The 24147-nt window shown below is 32.7% G+C and overlaps 3 protein-coding genes across 4 annotated transcripts; 2 read left to right on the top strand and 1 right to left on the bottom strand.

Moving 5' to 3' along the window:
* The first annotated feature begins 103 nt into the window (after positions 1 to 103).
* Positions 104 to 6072, top strand: LOC120327717 (uncharacterized). Its single transcript, XM_039394063.2, has 7 exons — positions 104 to 335; positions 1500 to 1637; positions 1956 to 2072; positions 2366 to 2535; positions 3113 to 4243; positions 4613 to 4780; positions 5164 to 6072. Exons 1-7 carry the CDS (start codon positions 290 to 292, stop codon positions 5293 to 5295), a joined length of 1902 nt encoding a protein of 633 aa, XP_039249997.2. The 5' UTR covers positions 104 to 289; the 3' UTR covers positions 5296 to 6072.
* Positions 4585 to 9722, bottom strand: LOC120327720 (protein LZIC-like). Its single transcript, XM_039394067.2, has 4 exons — positions 9453 to 9722; positions 6570 to 6705; positions 5752 to 5946; positions 4585 to 5495 (listed from the first exon to the last, which is right to left on the bottom strand). The coding sequence occupies exons 1-4, from the start codon at positions 9551 to 9553 to the stop codon at positions 5379 to 5381; spliced, it is 549 nt and encodes a 182-aa protein (XP_039250001.2). The 5' UTR covers positions 9554 to 9722; the 3' UTR covers positions 4585 to 5378.
* Positions 9723 to 11834: 2112 nt separating this feature from the next.
* On the top strand, positions 11835 to 23485 carry LOC120327715 (protein LMBR1L-like). 2 transcript variants are annotated; one of them, XM_039394061.2, is made up of 12 exons: positions 11835 to 12026; positions 12641 to 12774; positions 13816 to 13961; positions 15577 to 15794; positions 16621 to 16815; positions 17514 to 17720; positions 18268 to 18333; positions 18629 to 18742; positions 19893 to 20130; positions 20565 to 20726; positions 21174 to 21296; positions 21829 to 23485. In XM_039394061.2, exons 1-12 carry the CDS (start codon positions 11940 to 11942, stop codon positions 22140 to 22142), a joined length of 2004 nt encoding a protein of 667 aa, XP_039249995.2. In that variant the 5' UTR covers positions 11835 to 11939; the 3' UTR covers positions 22143 to 23485. The 2 variants fall into 2 exon arrangements, with proteins under 2 accessions (XP_039249995.2, XP_039249996.2); XM_039394062.2 differs by lacking the exon at positions 21174 to 21296.
* The last annotated feature ends 662 nt before the right edge of the window (positions 23486 to 24147 follow it).

Raw genomic sequence — 24147 nt, forward strand, 5'->3', positions numbered from 1 at the left:
GCAATATTTGTTACTAAATTTTTAAGGAACATTTTAAAATCATTTTCAGGTAGTTACCTGATGTGCGCTACGAAACTCACTTTCTAGGCGTTTTTCAGGGCCTCGGCTCGCGGCCTAAAAGGGTGGGAAAAGGTCCCGGGTACTTCCCCCGTCGCGTATTCTAAGCGCGAATTTTATTTCTGGAGTCTGGAAGTCAATGTGCGACTGCGGCTACAAAGCTAAGCAAAAAATAAAAATAAAAAAGAGTTTAGTTAATTCAACGATAAGTTCACATAACTGAAGTTGTAGAATGGATACAGACGCCGTTCCTACCAGTGGTTGGATGATCGCAAAAGGTAATGTATAAGCTAATGTTAATGTATAAGCTAATGTTAATGTATAGGCTAATGACAATGGCTAGCTGGCACATAATGTCATATGGTTGTTGTCGCACTATCAACCAGATAGACTTTAGGCATACTATATTAAAACATGCACGGACAGCTAAAGATGTCCATCACAAATGTTTTCAGAATCCAATAATTAATGCTCTCAGTAACACCAGAACACAGTGATATCCTGATATTTGTAAATTTTACCGCAATAAACCGAATAAAATTTAGGGTTTTGTAATGACAGATAATAGTTATCAAAAAGCGTGAAAAAAAAGCAAAGATCAGGAAAAGATGTAGCCTTTATAAAAGAGCATATGAAATGTTTGTTGAAGCATATCTGGATATCGGGTTTTTATATCTGAAGTACTTCTATTGGGCGTAGCATAGCGATTTTTGCACATGTCAATCCTAACCCCCACCTGACTACGCTATTCAAAAATTAAGTCACTACGACGTCACAAACACGTCATAGAGCTTGCCAAAGTTTACCTACGATCGCCCGAAATGGCATCTGTGCTGAGGATAAAGAACTCACTAATGGCAGCATCTCTCTATCGCTGCAACGAGAAAACGAGAGCAATAGCTTGTTCTATTTCAGGTGATCATCTGCGCGACTATGAAGACAGTGCGTATAGTGTGAAAGTCATTATTATGTCACTGTTACATCGTAGTGTTGTAGTTTTTGGATGATGCTACGTCCACTAGAAGCACTTTAGGTACGAAACTACTCTAGACCTCAGATATCTACAGTGTCTATACTGGTCTCTTTTTGCCCAGATAGGCTTAGATTCAGATATTTATTTCCATTGTGCAAGATTCAATGTGAAGTAATAAACACTAATCATAAAAATAACAATTAGCAGAAAACATTAACTCATTGCCATTGATGAAAGGTCGCGAAAGACTCGGTGAGCGGTAAGTCATCCAGTCGGTGGCACCTGACACTGATTGAACTTTTCACTGGAATTATGTTTTTTAACGCTGGTTGCCAAATTCCCAATTCCTGAAATTTACCTCAACTACAATGTATCTATTCCAAGTTTTTCATATCGTACTATAAATTTTTGGCAAGTCCCTCATATATTATGTATGGAATATTTTACACTGAATTAATTTATTTTGAAGGAATTCCTGGAGACGGCAACAATATGCCAAATATAATTTATACTTGCTATAACATGCTAGTAAACACAATTATGGATACAAAATGTGATGCTTCAATATATTGGTACAATAAAGAAATATATGTGTGCCTCAGCAAAGGTATTGTATTACATTGAAACTTTAGTTAATACATGCATAAGAAATGCAATTTTTATATTCCGAATTTGAGAACATCAACATTTTATACAATCTTGGTGTCAATCAGTATGGAGACAAATGCTTTTTGTAATCATTGTTTTAGCATAGGTATATAGGCATTTCTTTAGTATGCTTTCGAGCAAAAATTTGTTTTTCCTATATCCATATGAGTATTTTCAGTCAATAGTTATATCATGGTATAATAAATTTATGCAATATTTGATAAGGAAATCTAATTATATTAGTCCAACTTCATGTTAACTTTCTTCTGATTTACAGTTCTTTCTATGCTCACTGGGGAAGATTTTACAATACCAGAATCTGAGAAAGTCATTTCACATCAAGATGTCTTATCACTTTTCATTGAGATAGGAAAGAATGAAACATTAACTTGCAGTGAGTACAATTGCTTTGTATGTTTTTATACAAACTGCTATAACCGGTGGTAAAGTAGAGGAAACTATCGGTTATAAGAGCCCTCTTTCACATCAAAACACCCCTTGCAGGATTCACACTTGCGATGTTAATCTGAGGAAGTAAGATGCTATTTGTGTTTTTAACACTCGGCAACAGCCATGATGAGATTATAAATCATTTTCGAGCATATTTCCATAAATTTTGTCCGATTTCAATTCAGCATACAAAAATTTGTTTTGTAAAGTTAGTGTATTTAAAATTCATTTGTCTAGAAATATTCCATGCATTAAAAAGTTTGAGTATTTGTACTTTGGTTATTTGGATGTTAAAATCTGTGAATGAAGACAAATTACACCAAGATGATTTTGAAAAGATTTCCAATGCTTTGACAACACCACCCTTTGACTGTATAATTGAAGATTCTGTTTGTAAATGGTCATCGGTAAGTTGCACATATCTTTATAATTGATTATGGCTGCTTAGATTACTAGTATTTTGAAACATAGGATCAAATCGCAGCAGTACTTTTATAGATCATTGTTTTTGCAGGATGTGTTTTCTGCATATAAGAATCCATCTTTCTATATTCAGGGATTTGGAAGATTTGTAATTTGCGGATGTCTCAAAAGTGTCGTCTCCCACTTAAATCACACTCCCGCATAAATCACACTTCATATGAATACTCGAACCTTCTGCTAAAATATTATTTTTATATTAAACTAGAACATAGTGAATCCCAGTTCAAGCATTTGTCTCACAACATATAACTTAACTCAGAGGACAAGTGTTGGAAACAACATTCTTGAGACACCAGTAATTTTCATGGTAAAATGGTTGGATTGACTTAGAGAGGCTTGATGTCGTCGAGACAACTAGCCTACTAGTTTTTGTATCCAGCTGAGTTGGCTATATAGAAATGTAGGTGTTTGCAATAAGCAAGCAAAAGTCTGATTGATGACAAAATTTATTGAACATGTGAAAATTACACTATCCCTTAATTTTATTGATTTTACTTTCAGAGGGAAACTCTACATGTGTTGTTTCATCAAATCAATGCTTCTGATTTGGAGAAAATTGAAGAACATCCAGATGATTTGACTCAACACAAAGCATATGTTGCTGGATTTACTGAGTATAACTCTGGAAATTATGAAAACGCTCTGCAACTTATGCAAACTTTTACAAAAAATACTGAAAGATATAGCTCAGATCTTTTGCAACTTAATCTTGCCAATGTATTCAACTTAATCGGATGTTGTTATGCAAATCTGGGATTGGACCATACTGCAATTTTGTATTTCAGGAAAGCCATACAATGTGAGGACAATCATTTTGCTTGCCACCTAAACAACATTAAAATATTGTATTGTAAATTAGGAAATTTGGATGCTGCTTCTCAATTAATGGATATGCTTGTATCATCATTCAGTATAGAAAGGCCAGAAAGGACCACAAATCATATTTTATTACTACACTCTAAAACATATGTAGAAATCGCTGTATTGTCTAATATATCACACTGGGGTTGCCAGAGAACTACAAATGATTCAATTTCAGCGATATATGTTGCTGCAAAGACTAGCCTTCGTGCTGAGCATTATCAGAAATCTGCTATGTACTATGATAAGATCTTAAGTGAGCAAAATAACACTTTGTCGCTGGAAAACCAAAAAATAAAAACCCTGTCGTTACCATCGGAAGAACAAATTCTAGCTGAGAGAGAATTAGCTCGCAGTGGAGACAATAGTGAGGTCAATGAGGAGGACAAAAATGAATTTGCAAAAATGAAAATGCATTTTACGCAGCTTTTAAACAAACTCGACAACTTGTACTCTAACCTATATACAAATTGTGAAAACGAATTATTGAAGGAATTTATTAACACAGCACGAACCCTTTATTATTGCCTCTGTTATACTTTATGCTATTCAAAACGATTTGTAAATAATGCAGAGGAGGAAAATATAATTCGTTCTCATCTTACCGAGTTGGAAAGATTTGAAATTACAAACTACTATCCTCTACATTTGGATGAATCAAACCTGGATAAAAATCTTCTTCAAGATGCGAAAATTATTTTAGGATATTTAAATGATGTTCGAGCAAAACTTCTGTTGAATAAAGTGATTATGTTAGTCTGTATTGACAAGGTAAGTTGGATTGAGTTAATACTGTGTCCTAATTGTCAAAATCCAATATTTTTCTTTTTTTCCTATGCATTATACAAAATTCAAGATAAGCAGTTATTTCTGCTTTATTTTTGAATCGTATGTTGGAGATTAGCTTTGTGAATATTTGATCAGGTTCATTATCAACATACCCATTATATCCATCAGAACATCATTGGTGCAAGCTTTGTTATTGATGAGGTTTCATTTCTAAGGCCGGGCTAATGACCTTTCCTTGTGCAATTCTATATAAAAAGCTATAGAATGACTGATTACCGACACAGTGACGGTCCCATCTCTATTTGCAATAATACAAACTTCAATTTATTATTCAGAATTATATTTATTTAGAATGCAGAAACGTTTCAAGTGCTACAAAATGTTCTAAAATTGGCACCGCAAGATATAGAAATAAGATGGAAGCTCACTTTAATGCTGTGGAAACTTGGATACAAAAATGAAGCTTGTAAAACGTGGATGAAAACAAGAGCACTTGATTACAGAATGACTGCAAAACAGGTAAGATAATAACTAAAAACCTGGATTATAATAAAATATTGTCAAAAATTGCTGATTCTGAATGCTGTAAGTAATATGGATGTGGTTCAGTGGTTGATTGCAGGCTACCAACCCTTTTTATAAAATTTAATTTTGCGATCAATCAGGGATGGCAATAATAAACTATTATGAATATATTCGGAGATTGACTTTCAAAAATCAAAAAATTCAAATAAAACTATATATTTAGTTTTTTTATTTTATTTGTGACCACATATATTTACTTATCAATTTTAAATATTTATCAACATTCAATTGCTTAATACTAATATGTTGCAAAAAGATTGATTCTGAGTTGAAATCGCATGGAATAAATAAACAACAATAATTTATAAATTTTCTAGATTATGCAAACTGTATCTGAAAGATCATCAAAGGAAACAGGAGAACGAGAAAAAAAGCTTTATCAGAGAGATGTAGCAATTCTAAAGGAACTATACACAAGTAAACAGTTGGTTCAAAAGGGGGAAACTTGAAATACTTTGTGATTGAAGTTCCAAATTGTAGATCACTTATTGCACAGTGCGGTTTGTAAACCTACATGAAGAGATTGAATTGCTCAGCCATTTTTTTGAATTAAATTTTCAGCAGACTTTATGCTGTTGTCAGTTTCCTGAAATGCTGATAAGGAGGTTCCACTGCACTGCGATAGAAACATTTCTTCTTCTGGTGAGATCTAAACATTGATGATATAACGAAATATATATCTTGAATTGGATAAATATTGTGGCATGTTAATAGTTCCCACATACAGATTCATTACTGTTACGGTACTTCTTAAATTATTAAAGACAATGATTAATGACTGTGACTGGACCACTGTAACATGCTCAGAGTGCTGTTCAATGCAATGGGAAAAAAGCATGTCAGAAGCCATTGATTGTAGTGTGTCGTTAGGAATGAACCAACTAATAAAATAAATAAACATGTACCTCACTTCCAAGTTTTTTCACAGCTGTTAAAATTTCAAGTTTTATTTGTGTGTAGGCGTCTTTAGATACTTTGCCTATTTTATGATCTCTATCGATTTCTTTCAATCTTGTGCGAAGTTGCCCAGGTTCTTTTTTTGCAAATAATTTTATGACTTCAGGTGTCTTGAAAGCTTCACTTATGGCTGCTTGTATTGCCTTTAAACAAATTGCTGTAGAATTAGTTGGTTATTGTAGCTTTGATTGCTGAGATTTGGGGTCACTTTCTATTTTTACAATCTCTAATCTATTTTAACATTGTATTATAATGAGATCTTGCCTAAATCATTTATGATAGTGGAGGACAAATTCGAAACTTTGAAGTCATTTGGAACTATATATATGGACCTCCATAGAGTCATGGCAAGTAAAGCATTTTAGTAGTGGAAAGAATCAAGAAAATAACTTGTGTGCTGTGGGACAAACATTGCGAAAGTTTGATTGACTATGCCAGATTTTAAACAGGTACAAAAATCCGATGTGCATCCAAGCGCCGAAACTGCTAAAATAACGCCTACCAAATATGTGATGTGAAATATTGATATTTTTTTTTAAAAAAGGCACAATGAAATTCGTGACAGATTTGTTTAGGAAAATCTCTCACTTCTCAACTAAGCAGGTCATGCTAAAAGGGTACCAATAGGCTTTTATTTGAAAAAATAATGTATTTTCACATTACATTTTTGTTTGGCGTTATTTACGGTGTGTTCTTCACTAGACCCAATTTTCACAGAGCATATACCATCCACAATACCGAAAGATAAATATAGAATTAAGCTTACCAACTGCATCGCATTCACGCTGTCAACAAGCGTTATATCTCCTTTAACCATCTTTGATAAAGACTCCTTCATTTCTTTCAATTGCTCAATAGTTTCATTTTTCAGTTCTTCATATTCATCTTGTTCAAAATCATCCCTGTCAGTAAAACAGAGATCAGTGCTGTAGTACAGTAGTAGGTGAATTTGATATTTAAAAACTAGGCTGAAATCTGCCAACTTATATCCATAGTTGAATAGGAGCTGCGATGATGATTTATTCACATTGCAAACCATGGCCGCCTGCTAATGTACAAATCGAGTATGAGCTTAGTAAATTTGTCGCAAATGCAGAGATGGCTGGGTTTCGTAGGGAAGAAAACCATAATCTGATACGGATTACATGAACCATCCCCCCTTCATGAAGATTAGGTACGGTACTGGGGTCTCATGTAGTTTCGTACCTAACGTACTTCTAGTAGTCGTAGCAAAACAATTTTTTCACGTGTCATTCCTAACCACCATCTGACCACGCCATCCAAAAATTACGTCATTACGACGTCACAGTGACGTAATAGAGCCCTTCAAACTATACGAACTGTCATCCAAGACGCGCTGACGAGAACCCGAAATAGAACATCCATGTCTCTCGTTTCTCGTCGCAACAATCCGCATAGGAGAGAGATCGCCGACGTCAGTTCTTTATCGTCGGCGCCGATGCCATTTCGAGCGGTCGTACGAGTATTTGGCAAGCTCTGACGTAATTGTGACGTCGTAGTGACATAATTTTTGGATGGCGTAGTCAGGTGAGGGTTAGGATTGGCATGTCAAAAAATTTTTATGCTACGCCTACTAGAAGTACGTTAGGTACGAAACTACACGAGACCCCGGTACTGTAGACCCAACTGTTTCAGTGCTCACAGGCTCCACATGATATGTGATAGACTTCGTTGATGTGGATTACTGCAGCACGGATCGGAAATGAACTGTACCAGAGAGTGTCAGGAAAACGCAAGATTGAACAATTCAGAGAAAGACGAAAGGAACGTGCCAGTGCCGGTAGTTTGATTAAGCTTTTTATGCCCGTCCTGATTAAATCATAATCAGGTCGTGTAAATTTTAGAGAAAAAATAAATGGAGTAGCCTTCTAACGACTTCTTCCGTCTTCAAGTACAGAAGTACTGAAAATATCAAACTGATTGTTCAAACACGATTTTACATATCACTGTGTTATGGACAACACCATTTGGTTACATACTGGTAACTATTTTTGCAATTTGGAGGGTCTGGGGTCGGAAAAGACAACTGACAAGTCTGAAAGTGGGAAAGCTAGAAAGTGAATACAACAGAGTTGTGAAGAAATGTGATATGACTTTTTGCCCACAAATATTGCACTCATAACTACACAAGCCAGTTTAATTCTGTAATTTGATTTTTTTAATTCTGTCGAACTTATATTTGGCCACTTCATGAATGGTATTAATCAGCACTTCACTATATCTCAGGATGTCCTGTTCACTTTATAACAAAGTTAAGGACTAAAGAGTTTTCACTATGAATAGTATAGTATGGGCATTGCTGGCAGGTGATGGAAATTTTAAAGACACCCACAAATTTTCCAATTGCAAGTGTGCTTTCTGTTTTAATATGGTTGTTTGTATTGTGTTACTTTTGATAAATATGCCTTGAATTGTTCATCCTATTTCAATGGCAAAATTATCCATGTTGTATTTTTTATGAGCTCCTGCAACCTTACTCTGTGGATATTATTTTGGCAATATCTACTTTTTCCTCTTCTGCTGCCAATAAGTGGTTATGTACCACCTAGAACACCAGCATAATTTGAATTTTCTACTGTAACATCAATGTTTCACTTTTGCTCATGGTATTTCTTTGTGTGAGTGTGTAATTGAGATTGCTTTTACTGTTTTAATAAATGATTTTACACCTCCATGTTGCCTGCTAATATTGACAGTGTTTGGATATTGTTTTGGTAAATAGTTCCAATGTATATAGCTTTTTTGTGTTTTTTCCTGTGTTACTAGTCACTATTTTCTTCTAACATTGGAACGCATTGTTAGGTATTTGTATTCACAGCTATTGTCACTCTATTTTTATCCCCATTATTCAAAACGTCATGCTGCTTTTCAACCATGTATTTATTTATCTGTCTTGCACATTTGATAGGTTTTTAGCTTGGCCATAGATTTTGACTTATATATTTCTTTGCTATATAGGATTCTCAGACCCAAAATATACAGAATTCGAGATCAGCTTTTTTTTATATATATTTACTGCAAGGCTAATCCTGGCGATTTCTCAGCTACCATAATCGTATACGAACATTTGAAACATCTATCAGAGACGGAGGAGGTCGTTGGGATTCTATTACATTTAATTTTATCTACCTGAATTTTGCTGTCTTATTTCGAACGCAACATTTATTTTACTCCATGTAAATTATTCACTGATTCAAGCAATTATTTGGCTTTTATCATTTTAAATTGAGTTATAAGAACTGCCCGATTTTGAATCGTGTCCATATTTTTTGTATAATCGTATTATTTTTACTTTTTGGTGGGTGGGCACGTACTTGTACGTTTTTTAACTTTATTTTAAGTTATGCTCGCCTTCCAGGTATCTCTGTATTTGTTGTTTGTTTACTTTTTTGTATTGTTCCGTTTTAGTTAGAGAGCCGAAATAAAATGATTGATTGATTGATGTATCAACTATTTCGGCGAGGGAGACTTGGAAAGAAATTACAAAATTAATATAGTATAGAGCAGAGAAGATATGATACTTATCTAAACCGAAACAGCAATTCATAGTGATTTGCTGTGACGCTGGCAGTCCATGGTTGAATGTAGGCAACATACAGACATATTATGGCAAAACGAAGTAACTTACTTAGATTCCTCCAAATCGACAAGTTGCTGCACAAGTCTGTCAAGTTGATCTTGCAAATTTTGCTGAAGTACATTCGTCTCCGTTGTACCGCGTGAAGACATATCTTGCCAAGAAGAAAGACCAACGTAAAAACAGAACTCTCTCTGCCCGTGCCCTGCTGTCGCTTGCTGCTTGCTCGGCAAGCCTCCAGGAATATAATATAGTGAAGCAGTCTTATGTGAACTGCGTCACCCAATCTACACCAGCTAATTTTACTACAACTACGTTGTTTTTGTCTACGCTTTTAACTGAGATAAAATTTTATTTTTACATTTTAATATATACTAAATAAGGATATTACAACTTTATTTTTTTTTGTACATTTTTAATTCAACTAAAAAAAATAATTATTCGTGTCTTTTTGATTCACATGATGACGCTCGTGGGTAAGATATTTTCTTTCGTCAACAAAGTCGAAATCGTCTCGATCCCGAGTTTCTGATACGTACGATCATTCGCTTTATTTTTCGTTGCGGCGTTATCTCTCTTTTGAATTGTATCGTGTCGGCTGTTCTCTGGGTGCGAGTTTTCTAATCTGCCAATGTAACGATTATTCTATTGCCGCGATAGTGTTGCAACTCTTGAGAAAAAATGGGTAACTAAATCATGGGTTGGTCATTCTTTTTCAGCTCTGTAACACAGATAGCCCCGTTATTCCGGTAACGGTGCCGATAGGCTATATGACGTGCATGTTTCAATATTTACTGATTTAGGATACAACTTTCTAACTACAGGGCATTGAAAATATGGACACAACTCAACAATATGACACGTAGGCTATACTTTTGTATTTAGACTCACCGTTCATGTTTGTTGGTTCTGTAGTTCAGTAATTTCCCATGGTTTATTAATTCAGTAATTACAGAATTGAAAAGAGGGAATTGCTAGTTTCAGAGTTTAGTACAGTAAATATTTGTTTGATTCAAACTTGTTTATTAGCAGGCTGATGTATTTTTGCCATTGTTATTTATAACACTTGAAAACAAAGACAAATTAATGTGTTTGAGTTAGTAGCCTACAGTTGCCAAATAAAGTTTAAGGTCGATTTCAGCATCTTGAATAAAACTGATTATACAGTTATATAAGTATAGGTACCAGTTATTGCTTTTTTTAATTCAGTAATCTGAGAGTATTTTTTTCATTTAATATAACTTTATTGTATTTACTGATTTAGTTGTTACTGTAAATATTTCACTTTGAGATCCCATTGTTAAATAAATAGGCCAAATAAAAAATTTGTCGACCAAGTTCGAAATCTGTTTTAAGGTACTTCAGCAGTGAATTACTTAGATCAGTGTTTGGTGTTTTGTCCATACATGAAGCGCACCAGGCTATAAATGCCTAACATTCATATAACTTACATGTATGTTGATTAAAATACAAAATATTGTAGGTATTATAGGCTATAGAAATCAATGATTTAGTAAATTTGTTTGGTTGAAGATCTCTAGTTACAGATTTACATGTTCTGGATTGAACAGTCACTTATCAAGATTTGTACTCACATGGTTGGAAAAGAACTTTTTCTTTCAATGTGATGTATTTATTTATTGAACTAATTACTCACCTTGTTTTTAATACTTATTTGCATTCAGTCAATCTGGCAACATTGTGTTCAATCAATGATAGCAATACATACTTTCGAGAGATAAATAAATTGATACCATATGATTAATAATTCAATGTTAATTTTGTTCAACTCCTAATGCACATAGTATACCATTTTTCGGTTTTATACTTTGAATAATTTTACTAGTACTTTGCAATTATTTTTTGATTTTATGCTTGAATCAATTTTGCTATTAATGTTCAATTATCAGTATATTCATCTACTTATTAGTTCTACTTGCCAGTAGTTATTATCTTAAAAAAGTTATTCAGTGAGAATATTTAAAAGTAGGAAACCAGATTAGTTTATAATAATATAGTCTTACTCTTGGCATGAACACAACATTAGGAATGACTGGAGAAAGATCAAAGGACTCACAGGAAGTGATATTGTACTGTTTGATATGATATTGCTGAAATTTACCTTGAAGTAGTATTTTTAATTTGTTTAAATTTTTTCAAAGTGGAATTTTCAAAACATTAGCAAATGTTACTCATTTATGGCTTATACATACTATTTAGTTTTAGCGTAGTATAGCATAGTGTGTAGGCTAATTATGTTACAATGTTTCATACAAACACTAGTCATTTACTTCAAATGGCCAGAAATAGATAATATATGATGCAATTAAGATTATGTCTCACTATTATAATATTGTATGTTCACAAGCATTTTATATTGATTTTGACTTTATATTATCTCACTAAACATTGCAAATCATCATTTTATGTACATTTTGACAGGCTCTGCAAAATGAGTAGGTGTCAATATCTTAGTATACATTTTCATCTGATTAATTTTGAATCCTAATAAACGCATTTTTACTAAAATTTGACAACATGTTGATTGACTGGATATCTTCAGCATTCAATTCTCCTGAAGAGAATATCAGCATTGAGGAAAAAGAAGAAGAATTTAACAATGTGGTATGAGTTTCGCTGTAACTAATTTATTAAGTGATTGATAGTGAAAATCAATAAATCAATTTATTGTATTTCTTTGAACTACTTCTTTTATTGCCTTCAATTTGAGTATGATAATAAATAACCATACATCTCACACGCACATGGCGAAGATTATTTTGGTTTCAGGGTTTTGTATTTATTTACATTCACATCTCTATGATTTGGATTATTGATAACTTATTAATAATAAGCCTCTCAGGCTCTTGGGTACTTTATCATTTCTTTGTATTTATTTATTAATAGTTAATACCAATAGTTCATCATATATATCCAAATGAAATGTTTAGCAAAAATGCATGTGAAGTGTATGGAAATCAAGAAAACATTAAATATCTGTTATAATTGCAATTTTTTCCGAAATTTTTTCACACTTGCTCACAATGCTCTTGAGGAGTGAAACCACTGAAATTTATTTGAAGGCTCAAAAAGTGAAATCAAAGGACACACATTAAAAAATACTTCAATGTTTTTTTTATGACTGTTTTAGTCATAATGAGGTTTATCATAACTTTTTTCAAATCTCTCACAGGATAAGCAATATGCTGTACTTATAAATTACGATTTTGTTATTTCAGGTTCGAGAAAACATAATTGGACTTCTAACATTCATCGTATTATACATAGCAGCATATTGCATCATTGTTTTTCTTCACCGGAAAAAAGAGAGAGATGAATGGTATGGTGGAGAGGATGAGGCAAAGGTTTATAGGTATTATGAAAAGTTTTGTTGGAAAACTCATTTGTCATCAATGAAAACTTGTCACTCTCAGATTTTTCTATTTTATTAATTATAAATAATATTATATTAGTCATATTTTCTGTTTTCACACAGACTTGATATCAAAAGGCATAATATAAATTTAGAAAAATTAGAATTATTTCAAATTTGTAATTTTAGACCAAGCTGATTGTTGAATAATCATATTTTCCATTTGGGCTTTTAAATAAGGCCTGTAATTGTTTGTTTCCAAAGCATGAGATGTAACTTGTTATGGTTCATGGAATTTTACTGAACTTTGATCCTTTGTGGAATGGACTTTAAACTATGCTTTCTATGTTGTAATTTAGAGTAAGCAAATAATGTTCAATCAGATTGTTTAATCGCACATAAACCAGAGAGATGGATTGTGATTTAATAGCATGTCCCACACTTGAGCAGCAAATAAAGGATTTCTAACATGTATATAACCAACTATAGTTCTCATTCCATTTCATGCATGATTATTAACATTAGTATGTATGTCAAGTGGTTTGCTTATTGTTTCTATAGTGTATTAAGTCCATGTTGTATTGGATAATGAAATAGGTTAATTTATTTGCACTGATTAGTTGATGGATCTTGAATTTTTATATCAAAATTTCACATTTTGTAAATACAAATATCATCACAATTATGATCTGTAGTCACAGTAGATGCTCATATTGCAATCTGTTATTCCAGAAATTTCTTTTTCATATGGTTTTCATTCTAAATATCCTAAATCAACTACTTTGCATAAAAGTCCTAGTAATTGTAAAATTTTACTTTAAAAAGTTTATCAATATAATTGTAAAAATATTAATTTATCCTGAATTAAAATCTCCTTAGCGGTACTCTGATCTTCAAAAAAATTTCTCTTATTATTTCTTTATAATTACCGTAAGTTTTTAAATTTATAGTCATGGATTTGTGAACATTACACTACAGTTTCATTTTTACTGTGTTAGTACTGAAATCTAAACCTATAAAACTATTTTTACTTATTTATAGGATCTCTTTGTATCTTTGTGCCGCCACATTAGCAGTTTCGATATCAGCAATATTGATGTTGCCTATGTCTATGATAGGAAATGAAATTGTTCATCTCTTTCCTGGAAGCTACTGGGTACAATGGTTGAATGGAGCATTGATTCACAGTAAGTTACTCATCAGTTATAAACAAAATTGTCATTCAGAAATTACAAATCACTGGTATTATCATATACTTACATTGTTTGAATTTTATTTTCAATTGGAAAATTTTACACCCAAAAGCAACAATAGGTGCAAAGTTTGGTGGTGGTTTTTGGTGGAGCTCTCTACAAGTTCTTGGTAATACTCGACGGCTATGGCTCTGTCTATTCAACTAAATCTGTGCCCAGTTGACAAATTAGAGAAAAAAAATTGTAAAAGATTTATCATTCGATTTCTCAATTAATTAGACACAGAAACATGATGACATTGAAAAAGCGAAAAAATCTTAATATCTTTTATGGATGTAAATATAATATTTGATCCAAAAAAGCGATTCAAATCATTCGAAATAAAAAAATTAAATTTAAATTGGAATTTCAGGTTATCGTAGGATTTTAGCACCGTTATTTTTATGATCCAGATGTCTGGGATATATTTAATATTACTTTTCAATTATAGCAAACCTTGAATTTGCATAAGTAATTAATCATAGAGATATAAATGGTATCATCTAATGATCTAATAATGCATTCGAATATGCAGCTGAGATAATTATAGTTTCCGCCCACTTTAATAGTCTTACTTAGCCAGTGATTGATGCCCTTGAGCTATGCTTGCTTAAGCTAGATGCCAATGGGTCAAATTGTTATTCAGCATCATGCAACCTAACAATTATTCTCTGTTGACTGATAGTTGGTAGTCGTTACCACAAGTTCACAACCTTGAAGTAATTTTTTTCAGTGACGTCAATTTGAATAATTGCTTTATGATACAATATGCCGTATTCCTTCCAACTTTTATAAGACTTAATTTTTATGACTGCGAACTTGGGACATAAATGTATTTGAAAAAAATGTTGAAATTAGAATACAAGTAGAAGTTATTGTAACTGTTCCATGTCAAATTTTACTAAATTTGAAATAAAATAAGATATTTTGTTTTGAGCTTTGCCAAGTTGCCAGAACTTCAAATATGCATGTAGAAGTATTATATTATATGGACAATCTCACACTTATTTCACAAGTTTTAAACATAACACAAAGTATTGATGAATTTGGAATGTATTTAGAAATAAAATTGAATATAGAAATATTCACAACTTCAGAAGCCTTTTTATATAGGATATCTGGTTCAAAACATGTTTGAATTCAAATGTAACTTCATTTCTCTTTAACTTTTTTAATCCAAATTCCTACTCAATTGTACATTAGTAAACGTGGTTCTAGGCTTCTAGCATCATTTCTTTTCTAATTTTCAGGATGTGGGAAAGTTCGTGTTTCCTGTTGTTTTGTATTGATTTTTTTGATCCGTATCAGTCTTATCCTAACCTAGATTTTGCTATTGACATTCAATATTGATTTTACATGAAACGTTGCTATAAGTCATACACCACTGAACACAAGTTATTTAAAAAATTAGAACTGATTGATTGTGTGTTGTGTTGCTAACTATTTAACCTTTTTCTATACTTTTACAATGGATCTGTATATCTGAGGAAGTCTGACTCTGGTCTGACGAAATGTTAGAAAAACACAGTAATCTTGAAACGCATTGTAACTATTCTTTCTTATTCTTTAGGTTTGTGGGATTGGACTTATGCTTTGAGTAATTTGTCTGTCTTCGTTCTTCTACCTTTCTCATATTTCTTCACTGAATCAGAGGGATTCACAGGGCAGCGGAAAGGTTTACTGCCAAGGGTTTATGAAACTGTTACAGTACTGTTATTACTTGCAGTACTGGTTTTTGGACTCGCTGTTCTCGCACTCGCATTCTTTGACAAAGACAATTCTGGATTGGTAGGTTTTCTTCTATATCAAATCATACCTTGCTGTATTAATAATAATTTTTTTACTGACTTTATCGCTGATTAGGTTTCGAAAGCTCGTTCCATAATCCTTAAATTAGGTATGTGGATGGAATATAAATTTTTTTGCTATTTAAATACTATATTCTATCAAAAAGTTGACTTAGACCTAAATCTATACCCAAGTGAATGATACCAAAGTGAATGGTGGTGTCAAAAACGTTATTGTGCTACACCAGTTTATTCTATTGTTACAGTTTTAGTATCCAATAGTATAATATGATTCTGAGAATTTGTTTATTTTTGGGCATTGACTTGGTTTATCCACACTGGTTTAAAGTAAAGCGTATTCGGGGTGTTTCAATGCCTTCAATTTTAATTTGTCCTACTTATGACTCCTGTTATCCACTAAACTCAATTGCTCACTAGTATCCCAAGTTCAATCACGAAACTTGTTAAATGTGTGTTAATTAACAAGTATTAGTGTGTATTAGTGCACAAGAAGCCCGCTACGTAAGTAGCTGCTTCAGTTTGGAAGGACCGCAATCTACTCAATTCATTATACCCTGGGTGATGTGGGGCATGGGATTGAACCGAGATTTCAACCTGTAATGCCATCGAAGTCAAGTTTAACACTTTATTAACAACTAAGCCATTGCACTCACTACTTCAGTTGACCTTTTTTATTTTTATCATCATCATTTTCGAACAATTGGTAATGACTAATGAGGTCTGTAGATGTTTTTTATTAAAATTATTGATTGGCTTCCTGTTCTAATTCTAGTTTCATTAAACTATTGTTTATTTTTCATTTCCAGCAACTCCTCACAATTGTCGGAGAATATTATTTGCAATATCTTTTTTCTTTTCTACTCTGCGCATTTGTTATTATTATGCTGACGTGCTCGCCATTCGGTTTTATTCTATTGTTTGACATGGTCGGAAAATTATTAGTCAAACCAAAAATACTCGAAAATAATGAAGAACAAATTAATGCTGCAAAATATGAAGAGGTGAGAGAATATTGATTGGCTTGATTGACTGTTTTATGTTGCTCATTAGCACTAAGTAACAAATATTCTGTATAAATGAACTGATTAGGAATAAATGTCACCCTACTTTTGGCAGCTACGGGAATACCAGTAAGTGGGCATATCTCAAAGAAACTGTATAATGAAAATTTTTTTCTCATCTCGTAACTTCGTTAGCCTTCACTTTTTTGAGAATGATTTTATTCAAGGGCCGTTTCATGACATTTTCTTCACTAACAAAGCTCTTAGTAAGCAGTAGCTGATTGGAATTCTTTTCCATCCAGTTGAGTATTATATTTACGAGTATCTGTTGTTTGGAAATAAAACGCTTACATATCAACATAAAATAAATAAACCATTTTGATATTTTTATTGTGTGTTATTCTGTATATTTGAATTGATGTTTTTTTTTATATATATATATTATTCAAATCTTTATAGCTTGGTTTATCATGTCTTAATAAATTATTACTTTTTAGTAAAACAATCACACTTGTCCTCTATGTTTGGGACAGGCACATGGACATGATACATCTTTGATTGATTGATTCATCCATTACACAACAAATAGGCTATGTTTTCATTTGCTTGATTGAAAAAATAGCATTGTGTCTGATGATATTGATTACTGTAGACTTACTGTACAACATGAGCTTTTATTTTTTTCATCTTTTGAACAGGATACATTAAAGAGAAAACTGCGCAGTCATGCATCAACATTAAGATGTAGACAAGATAGAGAATCTTTGAAACGACAAATGGAAGAAGTCAGAACAACAAGGATGGAATTAGAAAGAAGACAGAAAGCTTCTGCTTGGGAGAGAAATTTGGGATATCCCCTAACTATGCTGCTACTCATTATTCTCACTGGCCTTGCATTATTCTTGGTTAGTGAACTTATGGCAAAATGTTCAAAATTTTCTATAGGGAAAACCAGTGCTTCGTGAAAGCTAAAAATGTCTCGTGTAGCTCTTGCAATGTTAAATATGTTACTTCTGATCGGGATTTTATTCTTTTGCATGTGATTGGCCAAAGTGAAACTGTAGTTGTGGAAAGCCCCCTCTGATGCTCCATGTGTATATTTATACTTGAAGTTAATGTTGGTTGGTCTTATTAAATACCTCCAGAGTAGAAAGACAGGGTAACAAAAGAAAACACAACCTAGGTCATTTGGAACATATTCTTGAAAAAAGACAACTTTTGTGCAAACTGTCTTAGATTACTGAAACTGAATCATACACTAACAACTGTTAAATAAATTTATTCCATTTTCGTTGAAGTAATTGAGAAATTTATGGGTTTTGTTCTCTGGATTCACTCTGCAGTAGCCATGAACCATATTATGGAGATATAGAGTAAACACTTTTCTAAATTATCTGCTATTAACAATCTACTAAAACTATATTAATGAATACTTTTTTCTAATTATTACAGGTTGTTATTCATATTCTTGAGCTTGTATTTATTGGAGATAATGAATTACAACCAAAGAATGAGAAGGTGCGTGTTGTTTGTTCAAAAATTGTTATGCCTAATACTTGCATATCCTGTATTAGTTTTATGTCTTGTTAGGTTAGAATTTACATTTGTATATATTTGTAGAACAAGCACTCAGATATAGGTCTACAGGACTTAATTAAAGTCAGTCATGATACCTATCTTCAAATGAATATTCAAATATTCTTATTTTCTCACTTATATACCCTGATTATGGTCTAGGATTCTCCTTAGACAACTGTGCTTTGTTAACATGGTTTGTCAACAGCTGATACTTAATCCACATTTCTGTGTTCAGGGAGCTTTTCATAAAGACTACAGAAGTTATTCTGCTGATAATCAAAGATTTCATCAACAAGAAAAAAGTAAACCATGGGGTTTGTTTTCAAGCATTCTGAAAGACGAGCAAAATGTAGGTTATGGCAACTTTAGGTTAAATTATATGCAACTAAACTAATTTGTTTAAAGAAGCCATTTTGGTAGTAATGTTTTTGTGCAAAAAGTGGTAATTCATGAGAAAAAATTTTGCCATCACGATCAATCACTAAGAAGAAAAGGAATCCTAGCGATGATGCCAAATAATGCAATTTTATTTTTATCGTGCCTGGGCAATATTAGAAATTTTCTGCTCCTGATATTCATTAGTCAATGAATTAGTATTTTGTTCATTCATATCATGTATGTATGATCATCTTCCGCTTTGTTGGTAACTACAGCTGTGGTTAAAAATTTTCAAATTACATATGCTTATGAATATCGAGTTGCCACATTAATTAGACACGTATCATAGTTTTCACTGGAATCTATTAGGACAGCGGTTCCCGAAAGGCAAGTTGCTAAGTGCACCGCGAAAATTAACAGAATTGAGTTGAACATGCCTAAAATATGATTGAGTATTTTACATATTGTATCATATGTTTTATAAAAGTTTTATTGTTTCCCTTTCAAAATGCTGTGTATATGAATCGATCAATTCATTCCACCTCTCTATGTTGTTTACCTTCTGTTACGTAGTGTTTGCCTCTACTGTTACGTTACAATAGGATAGACACTATGTGGTGCAATTTCGCATGCTGCAGTTTATTTGTCTGCTGAAATTAGTTTAGCGAACATGAGTGATTTTTTTTAGCATTTCAAGTTGACCTTTTGCCTTTATTCCTAGCCGACATGTTTACAAACTTTAAAATGCATAAAGTACACATTAACGATCACAGAATTGAGTTTTATTTAAAAGCAGCATTTTTTTTGTATAAGTGTGTCGTGAGTTTTTTTCCTGATAATTTGGCGCCACATGAACAAAAAGTTTGGGAACTGCTGTTTTAGGACATAAATAAACTGATATATATAAAGTCTATCACCTATCAGTCAGTAGTAGTACATGTCCATTATCACTATTTTCAATCCTTTTGAGTTCAGTTCTGCATAATAGTTGTTTCAGATGTATATTTACTTTTTCCAGGCATTCAGAACTATTAGTAATACGAGTCCCAAAGCCTCAAGCCACCGGTACATCTCTCTTACAAATCCCACAAAATTAATAAAAATTTGCTTATTTTTTTCAGAATCATATGGCAACGCTTGGTGCGACTTCTTTATCTGCTTTCGGTATTGTTGGTACAATGCTTGAAGTTGCTGTTATATTTTATCTGATGTTGGCATCTGTGGTAGGATTATATAATCTGCCTGGATTCAAAAAAATGAGACCACAACGTCAAGACACATCCATGACAGGAATAATATTTAACTGCCTTACTATTCAACTTCTTGGTTCTTCACTGCCAGTACTTTGTAGGATTCTAGGTAAGTACTAATGCGTTCATTTTTATACCATATTAGGAAAATACTGAATTGTTCACAGTTAGGGCATGCGCAACTGGTAAGAAATAAATGATCTATGTTAGCTTCAAATTTGAAAACTTTCAGATAGATTCTGATTTTTATAGATTTGTGTGTGGACAGCATAGCTTATTGGTTTTGCAAGTAATTCAGTAGAATAACAAAATAATTTGTTATAAATTTTTTTGGTATATTGATTCATAGTGTGTAAAACTTGGAAAACATGAAAATTCTGTAATTTTTTCTTCAAATAAGATTCTCATCCAGTATTATATAAGTGTAAATGTGTCTGAAAGGAATTTCTTTAAAATAGGCCACACCCTTTTTATACGTACTAGTCCAAAAATAGACTTCAGAACTATGTGTTCAATCAATTATTCTTTGATACATTCGTTTAGGTATCACTGAATTCGTTCTTCAAGGAAGTTATGGACAATTTTCATGGCTCGGAAACTTCTATGTAGTTTTCTTTTGCAATCTTGCTTTCGCTGGCTTCACAGCTTTTTGTCTCACAAAGAAAGTAACAACGAAGATGAGAAACGAACTTTATAAAGCGTTAGGTAAGAAAAGATTATTTTTTGATTATTTTTTAAATATTGTAATAAAGTGACATAACAAAAAAATTCATGATGTGACGAGCATGATCTGAATCCTTTATTAATATAATATGTTGAAAACGTTGTTAGCTTTTGTGGCTAGATAAGATATTCAAATATACTTAAAATGGCTTCCACGTGGGCAATAAATGAGATGCTCAATTGAGGTGGCCACAAGCTGTATGATAAACAAAGTATATATGTTAGGTGCTTTGTGAGTGGAAATGAATTACAGCAAAATCAATTTTATATAAGTTTTGAAGTTTAAAGAAAATTTCATGGAAATTACAATCATACTGTCTAAAAGCTCTTTTTTTTCAAATATCTGATTTTTTTACCTTAGGATCTTTTACATTTCTCAAAGTCTCTGAAACTGATAAAAATAATTTCGTTTTTGTTTCATATTTGTAGGAGACCAAACTAAATTCTTATATGCATCCACCCGAGCAGCTGTGATATTTCCACTTCGCAAAGCAAGAGATAAAAATTTCCTTCAGTTCATTGATTTTATTCATTCATGTTATTATGTAAATGGTGAGGGTCGAGTCTGAATGTGTGTGATGAGTTGTCCTTCCTGCTTGTTTTGTGCATGTTGTTTTGTCTTACTGTCTGATGCTATGAAAAGCCTGTGATAAATATTTGTTGGTCTAAGTAAATCTTTTTACCTATGCAGAGGCCATTTTGAAATTGGTAGATATTATTTCGGATAAATTATATAACCAATTCTCCATAAAACAAACTTCAAAAAGCTGTGATTACATTTTCATGTTGCCACAATAGTAAATATACGCTATTACACATTGTGTATTTAAAACTTGAACCAAAACCGGGTTAATGACCGAGGGTGGAAAAAATGTATCTGCACCCTGGAAGCTTCTCTTGAATATATCTCTATGATTAAAATGCTCTTTTAGCTTAATTTTTATTCCATTCTTAGTATCTCAGATGTGTTCCTCGTTTCTGTATCATTCTCTTTGAGGTGTATAGGTGTTGAAATCTAATATCAGACCATTGTTTTTTTAATTTGTTCACCTTATATATTTTTAAATTTATATTGATTCATCAGGGCTAGACAAAAGACAATCATGGACAAGTAGATGGTCAACAAGCTCAGCTGTAGAGATCAGCAGCAGTCCAGCACATTCACCACCTCCTTCACCCAGGATATCATCAAGCAGGAATAGAGAAAACGTGAAAGAAAACGGAACTGTTCCGAACAGTGAGTCAAGAGGAAATAACAAAGATTCCGCGGCAACCACAAGCGGAATTATTTTGGAAAAACTCGAAGAAATAGATAAACTCACTACAGCTTTGGCAAATCATGATGAGCATCTTCATAACACGGCAGTGCCTAAAGAAAATGGTATTGCAGGAAGGTGACATCTCACATACCATGAAGCTGTCGAAGATTCAATCCCATCATATTTAACTGAAGCTATATATAAATACAAATGTATGTATGTTCACTGTGCTCACAAAATAGATCACTTAGATACTGCAAAAATATTTTCAGAATTTGGTTTACTTCAGAACGTGATGCAACTCATTTTCATCTTCTTACACTTAGTTTTATACCAATTTATTGATGGTTAAAGAAAAGTATGAAAGGCAAATGGGGAATCCGTTTCTAGGCATGTTTTGCACCATCATCTAATTTATAATAATTGAAGCAATTTTTTATAATTTAGCCTGGTGTTAGTAGGTTTGTATATTCTACTCACCCACCATGACTGGTGAATTTTTAATGTAAAAATTGTCTCGAAACGTTTCATGCTTTTTTTTTTATTCATGTGCCTTCCATTCGATGTCGTTATTTATTGCTTGCAAATATAAATGCAAATAGCCGCCATTGCCATTTACGGATTGATATATACTTTCGGTTACTTTAAATATCCCATATACAAGCATGAATTGTAGATTGTATGTATCCTTGACGAAAGAAATAGGAGATTGCAACTGCAATTTACTAGTTTATCTATGATTGTCTCTGGTTATCTACGATTTAAATCCATTCGCACACCTACTTACTATCTATTTCTGTAATATTTCGTTAACTTCTTCAGACCAAGCATATTTTAAATACTGCATGTTTGATGCATACAAATTCACATGCACTTGGGGATAAGTAGTCTTGCAGAAGCTAAGATGTATTATGCGCATTTCAAAATAAACTTCATATCAATTTCTTGGGAACCCTACCAGTGTTGCTGTTGTTTTTGGGTTTTCTTTTATCGCAGTCTATGTTAATAATTTGGTTGTTGGGTTGCTTTGTTTTGTTGTATATTGCATTTTATAATCTACACTGTGCAGTTTCATTGTTTTCCATTCCCATTACATCTAGTTTTTTTCTGCATGGCCTATATTATTTGTTAAAATTTTAATGTTATATATACTATTATGATATATCATACGAAAGCAGACAGGTACATTATATATATTTTCGTTTCTTTTTTCACAAATAAGTTGGATTTCTATTACTTCAGATATGTGGTTATTGAATTACCATATTTCTAAACTTGAATTTGCCCGTTTTTTAATTGTATTGGGAAATGGCATATTAATACTATTTACCCTCTGGAAAAGCAAAAAGCCTGTATAAAAATATGATGAACTTTATATTGGAACTGTCACTGAAGCAGACAGAGAACACCAACCAAACCACACTTTCAACACATAATCTTCAATAATTTGTATGTTTTCAATTACATTTGATTTCAACGATATATCTTGATGTTTTAATTGTGTTATGTCAGGATCAGTAGTGCTGATTAGTATATCAGTAATGTAACATCTAACTAATCTAGTGTATATGATAAGATTCCAGGCAAGTTTTTAGGATTGCTGTTCGCCTGCCGATTTGTTGTAATACTGAAACTTTTTTTGCCATAAGATACGATTATTTCAATACGTTCTTTTGCAATGCAGAAAACCCAAATTATGAACAAAACTTGTACCTAAACAACAATTGCTGTCACTCACTGCGCAACTTTCTTTCTGATTTCCTTGCTTTTCAAAACTTCTACTTCCCTTTATCACTACTTTTCTCTGAAGCCATGACAAATGCAAAATAGGCAAGAAAACTCAAAAATATTCCCAACAAGTATTATCCGCTGTTGTTCTGTCTTGAACTGATGCTTGTTAAGTGGTTTGGGTAAGGTCGGGTGGCGTCATCTCACTTTACCGTGAACCACAATACTTTTTACTCTAATTTCTGGTTGACTGAGTTCTAGGTATCACTGTACATATGACACACTTTGCTGTGCTACATACGTCAACCTACATTAAGTTCTCGTGCTAGTGCGTTCTTCATAATAACCATCATAATATTGTGCTCCCAACAGGCCAACCAGGAAGCAAAGATTCCTCCAATTATATTGGCAGGCAT

This window comes from Styela clava, chromosome 7 (genome assembly GCF_964204865.1).
Source record: "Styela clava chromosome 7, kaStyClav1.hap1.2, whole genome shotgun sequence".
Classification (NCBI taxonomy): domain Eukaryota; kingdom Metazoa; phylum Chordata; class Ascidiacea; order Stolidobranchia; family Styelidae; genus Styela; species Styela clava.